This window comes from Cricetulus griseus, chromosome 3, assembly GCF_003668045.3.
Source record: "Cricetulus griseus strain 17A/GY chromosome 3, alternate assembly CriGri-PICRH-1.0, whole genome shotgun sequence".
Taxonomy (NCBI): domain Eukaryota; kingdom Metazoa; phylum Chordata; class Mammalia; order Rodentia; family Cricetidae; genus Cricetulus; species Cricetulus griseus.
The window spans coordinates 38,088,643-38,094,733 of record NC_048596.1 but is presented as its reverse complement, the minus strand read 5'-3'; the positions used below and the strand labels follow the sequence as shown (position 1 = coordinate 38,094,733).

Sequence of the window (6,091 nt, the reverse complement as noted above, 5' to 3'; positions counted from 1 at the left end):
AAACAAGAGTTCAAATCAAAGAAAGAGAAAATAAACTCAAAAAGGTTATTAGTTGGAGGGGGAGCACATCACAGTAAGCATAGAAGAGTAAGAAGAACACGAAGAAATGGAAGTTGGGAATCAAAGGATTACTCACCCTATCTTCCATGTCTACAGATTCACTCAGCCAAAGGTTACTTCAATCATGTGCATGTATTTTCCAGTCATAACAATGCTATTTTTAAAGTTTATATGTATGAGTGTTTTGCCTGCATGTATGTCTGGGTACCACATGACATGCACGAAGTGCCAGGGCCAGAAGATGGTGTCAGATCCTCTGTATCTGGCCCTGTGGCTGCATGGAATTGAACCTTTGTCCTGTGTAAACGCAGCAAGTGCTGTTAACCACTAAGCCTTCTCAGTCCCACTGCTACTGTTTTCAGTTGATTTGTATCAAATGTGCTGTATGTCCAGTGTATCAATCCTGTTCCAAGAAATAAACCTTGACTTCCTCTAAAAAAAAGGAAAAAAAAAAAAAAAAAAGAAAAAAGAACTCCCATTTACATTTACATTTCCTCTCCTGCTGACATGTTAGTGTGTGGACATATACATGTATGTAGCTCATGAAACTAGGAAGGAGAACATGAGCTCTGAAAGGAGGCAGGGGAAAAGATGGTAAGGAAAACATATACGACTTGAAAGCAAAGGGGCACTATTTCGAGGAAGAGGGAAGTGGGGTGTGGGGGGATGAAGCCATGGGAGGGGAATGAATAGGAACACAGCACAGGACACATATGTATGAAAATATCATAATGAAACCAGTTATTCTGGTTTTTAATGCTACCATGAAAAATCAGACAAATGAGAAGAATTTTCCAGGGCTGGGGTAAAGAGGGAAATGTTAAATCTGTCTGAATAGATACAAGGTGACATGCTAGGATTATAGCGAATGGGTAATAAATAAGAATGATCATTGTGCAACATTGTAGATGTATTTCATGCCACTGAATTATATATTTTAAAATAGTAAAATTTACATTATGTACATTTGTACAATAAAAGGAGGAGAAAAATGAAAAAAATAAAATTCCACACCTTCAATTGTTGCACTGGGAATAAAAAGTTCAATTGTTGCTGGGCAGTGGTGGCCCACACCTTTTATCCCAGCACTTAGTAAGCAGAGACAGGTGGATCTCTGAGTTCCAAGCCACCATGGTCTACAGAGTAAGTTTCAGGACAGGCTAAATTACACAGAGAAACCCAGTCTCGAAAAACAAAAAAACAAACAAAAATAAGAGAAAACAAAAAAGTTCAAACTGTCAACAGTCAAATCTCCCAAGTATATACACTCTATTAGTAATGTGCTATCCTAAAATATATGGCTGGCTATAAAGTAATACGACAAACTATTATAAATAGGTTCAGTCACCTTACTCACATTCAGATTTCATCAAAGTAATATGGCATACGAAATACTTGTATCTGTTACACAAGGTCCATCACTATCTGGATCCTGTGAACAACTAATATTATCACTAACATGGAAAAGTCTCTATGCTAATCCTGCCTTCAATTCAGACAAAATACTTCATACGCAGCAGAAGGAAAGATTTATAGTGCCAACAATGATGCTAGGGTTCACTCACAGACATGACTCTCATCTAAAACTATGAATTAGCTATGTCCTCATATTGCTAGCATGGAAATAGCTGAATGTAAGTGGTAAAGAATTTGATTCAAGATACATTTTAAAAGGTTCAATGAAATAAATAAAATCTTTAAAAAAAGGGGGGGGGCTGGAGAGATGTCTCAGAGGTTAAGAGCACTGACTGCTCTTCCAGAGGTCTTAAGTTCAATTCCCAGCAACCACACGGTGGCTCATAACCATCCATTATGAGATCTGGTGCCCTCTTCTGGTGTGCAGATATTCACGGAAGCAGAATGTTGTATACATAATAAATAAAATCTTAAAAAAAAAAATAAAAGGTTCAATGTACGAAATCCTAAGGTAACAATGACGATTGAGCATGTTTTTAGAAAAGTTACTGTCTCAACACAGTTATCCTTGGCTTCTAGCTTGGCTTCTTTCATGTTTTCAAGCCTTTGCCGTATTTACTGCTATTGGATTCTAATTCCACTGCAAATGGACAGAAGTCTAAATTTTTATCTTTTGGAACACAAATAGACTATTAAACACTGCATCTTAAATGGCAGACACTTGAACAGACACTGAAAAGTTTTTTTGTAATCCTGAAAACAAAAATGACTTTTAAGAAAATTTAAAGTACTTAAAAATCTCTCATTTTAAATAACCTATACCAAAATATGGAAAAATATGTATTTATTACCAACAAAGTAGTATATACAACATAGTTTTAATCACTTACATTTACACAAACCAGGATGAAAAGATACCCCTCACAGGCTACAGGCTTATGTCCACAGCTATTGGAAGGTAGCAAGAAATCTCTCTGGAGAGACATAGTTAAGACAACCAGCCAGTCTTCCAGAGGACCCAGTTTCTATTCCCAACACCCACATAATAGCTCACAACTTTTTTTTCTCCACTCCCAGAGATCTGATGCCCTCTTCTGGCCTTAGCAAGCACAAGGCACTCATGTACTGTACAGACATCCTGCAGACAAAATCACCATTCACATAAAAATAAATCTTACAAAAACAAACACCCAAAACATACCAAGACAAATAAATCAAAACTAAAACACCAGTCCCCCCTCTTTTTTTTTTTTAAATGAGAGACCTTTTAACAGAGACTGTCCTTTGGCAAATCAATATAAGGATTTAGTCATCAAAAATATCTGTAACCTTCAGGTTTTAAGTATTTTATTTATCAAATCAAGCTTTTACTTGGAATTTTTACATGTAATTAAAAAATCAACAGTTTCAGAAAATATGACATTATACTATGTTTGACTATTTTAAATATGATAAATGACACAATTTATCCTTCCAGCCCAAAGTTCAATATAAAACAGAACATTAATTTTGCTCACTGAATGCTTATAAATATGATATGGAATAAGTTTTGGCATATGTAAACTGAAAATGGAATTGCTGATGTGAGTTTTAAGTATGATTAATCTTCAATCTTTTTTTTTTCAGTTTTTAACCTTGAGTCAGTTTTTACACTGACATGATAAAACCAAACTACATCAAGCACATATTAGTGAAGATACTATATCAGAAAACCAAGCAGCAATACAACATTTAGAAAATATTCTTCACTAATATGTTACCAAGTTTTAAAATATTTTGACTTGTTCATGCTGGTAAAAATGTTATTAAAAATATCATTGTACTACATGTATGAGGCTTAGTTTAGAAGGGGAGGGCTCTCCTACATGTTTTATAAAGAAGCACAACTTTTAAAAGAGAAAATGTCTAAGTGCTACGACATAGGCTCATGTTCCATTATTTTTTAACCTAGTAGAATGTAAACTTCATTGGCAATTACAATAGTATACAAAACCAAAACTTTGGTTTATTCAGGCTAGCATGTCAAAAAATAATTTTGTCAGTACCAGCAGAGATATGGGCCAGTCTACTATTCAAAGACATTTCTATTTTCTTGCAAGACTTAGTTTGGCACTGTTAATTAGCATCCTCAATGAAAAATAATTGGTTTTCTCATTTTATTTTTTTTTAAGCTGGGAGAATTTAGATGAGATTTTTCTAAAATATAGGGTCTGATTAATCTTGTAAACATGATTTTAAATAATCAATACTTTGCTATTACTCTTTACATAGCACTGAGAAATTTCAAATACAAATTGTAAAAACTCGTATATGAAATCTTAAGAAAAAGCTTATTAAATTATAAAAATGCTTTTAGAAATTTAAGATGTAAAATACATTTGATTTTAAATTAAAAAAAAAAAAAAGCAACAAACAAAAGCCCAAAACAGAACAAGGAACACCACCACAAAACTTGTTCTTTGAGTTTTTAACACCTCATTTCATTCTGTTAATGTTTGGGCTGTATCTGTCATCTTTACCTTGTGACCTCTTATAATCCTGCTGCCATTTTAAAGCCCCTTGTGTATATGTTTTCCCAATTCTTTGAAATACCAATAAAATTGTAGCATCAAGTTTTGTAGAAGTGTTAAAGGCCCATAAACATGCTTTCCATGAAAATAAGGTAATCTTTAACACAAAGAAATGAACAGAACTGCCACAAACCAGTATCCATGAAATAGACATTCCCATATCAGTTTTTAAAAAATATAATACTGGAAGAAAGTGGGATTTTTCTAATTCTGAGTTGCCTTTAAGGTTTGAAAGTCAGAAAGTTCTCCTGCAATCAATACTCAGAGCTACTGCACTTAGTAAATGCTTTGTGAATGCAATCCGCATTTTTCCATACCTTTGATTTCCAACAGGAAATACCTTTTTGTTATGACACATGATCCCACTCTACGTGCAGCCTACACAGTTTGGATCAGGCTTTGCAGTCCAGACTAGCCTCATACTCATGATCTCCTGCCTCTCCTTCTCAAGTGCTGGATTCGGGAGCCACTACACTGTGGGGCAGTACACATCTTTACACACCATCCAGTGCTCACAGAGGACTAAGGAGTCAAGTTCAACCAAACCGAAGACTTAATTGTCACTAGAAAATGTTCTAGAGTCACTGCAGTCTCCATTTCATCAACCTATTTGTTTTTAAAAGCAGGTTTTCAAAAATAACCAATCTTTCTCTTTCAATAAATCTGCTAACTTTTATTCACTTGAGCCACACGTATAAACAGTTAAAAGAAAACCTCTGAAGTCCCCTCCCTTTTCTTTCACTGAGAAGGTTGAGTGAAGGTAATCCTTCGCCGCCGCCTCTGAAAAGCCTTTAAATTCCATCGGTTTGGCTCCAACATATGAGGACCATTGTAGACAAATAACACTGTCATTTTTTCAGAATAAGGAAGATTTTGTAGAAGCTGAAGGATTGAAACAAATTGCCACATAATTAAATTGTATACTCAGAAAGACAGTTTTCCAGCCTTACATATGTTCAAATACATCAACTTGCCAAACTATGACAACTTCCTGAATAAGCATAATTAAAGCCTGGCCTAATAACTGACCTGGAATATTCCAGTTGCCTGGAAATCCTCTGTATTCACAAATCAACAAGGACCATAGGTACACCTTGGAAAAGAGTGTGCACTTTCACTTCTACACAAAACACTTCAACAACTTCTATGGCTAAGTACTGTGATAGACTGTTGTGTGTGAAATGTGTGAGGGAGGTTTGGTCGCTAAGACAAGGAGTTTGGTAAGAAACAGAATTGGGGCAGATCTGACTAGTCCACAGAACTGATATAAAAGATGATTAAGTACAAAAAGTACATTTTGATGGGCTCTCTAATGAAATATATATGAATATTTACTTGAAAAAAGTAATTAGTAATAAATACATCTTTGAGAACATTTACTTGAGAACTTACCCACAGCACTAGATTTAACAAAAGGGTATTTCCCATTGCAACAGTTCTAGATTATGGAAAACTCTCTATTGAATATAACTATGTTGTTATAAAAATCTGTCAGTACAAGACCTTGGGTTTGGGTACTTAAGACTCTTTAGGGTTAGGGTAGCAGTGGGAATAAAGATAGGGGCAATATGTGACATTGACAGAGAGAGCTAGAGTTTTGGGGTTTGCATTCCCAGTCATCTCTCAGCAGCTTAGAGGAAGTTTTCTAGAATGGGAATGAGTATCAAAAGCAAGGAGATCTAGGTTCTAGAACATAATGAAGTGCCTCCTCTCCCACTTCTTCAGATGAAGCCTCTCATTAAGTATGTCACTGAAACTTGTCCCTTCTATGAATGTAGATTGCTTTAATCTTTTTATCTCCTTTTAGGGAGTATTCCTGCTCACATTCACATCTCAGCCCAAATCTGCTCCACAATTAAGCCAAAGGGGACATGTGAGCAGATGACTTCAGTGAGTTTACTTACCTTTGGTGTGATGAAGAAGTACTGGGAAGTGTTCTCTTTACAGGCAGTATTCACAACCATCTCAAACACTCTTCGTTCATTGATTGGATCCATACCCTAAAATCGTAATGACAATATTCATTGTATCTGTATCTTTTAGAG

The 6,091-nt window shown here is 35.3% G+C and overlaps 1 protein-coding gene across 4 annotated transcripts in view; it reads right to left on the bottom strand.

Moving 5' to 3' along the window:
• Nucleotides 1-2,806: 2,806 nt before the first annotated feature.
• Nucleotides 2,807-6,091, bottom strand: part of Smc5 (structural maintenance of chromosomes 5) — a 65,183-nt gene continuing 61,898 nt past the window's right edge. For all 4 annotated transcript variants that reach the window (XM_027406514.2, XM_027406515.2, XM_027406516.2 and 1 more), the window contains 2 exons: nt 5,951-6,046; nt 2,807-4,928 (listed from right to left, as the gene is read on the bottom strand). In XM_027406514.2, coding sequence (XP_027262315.1) covers nt 4,785-4,928; nt 5,951-6,046 — 240 coding nt within the window. In that variant the 3' untranslated portion in view covers nt 2,807-4,784. The remainder of the gene's footprint in view (nt 4,929-5,950; nt 6,047-6,091) is intronic.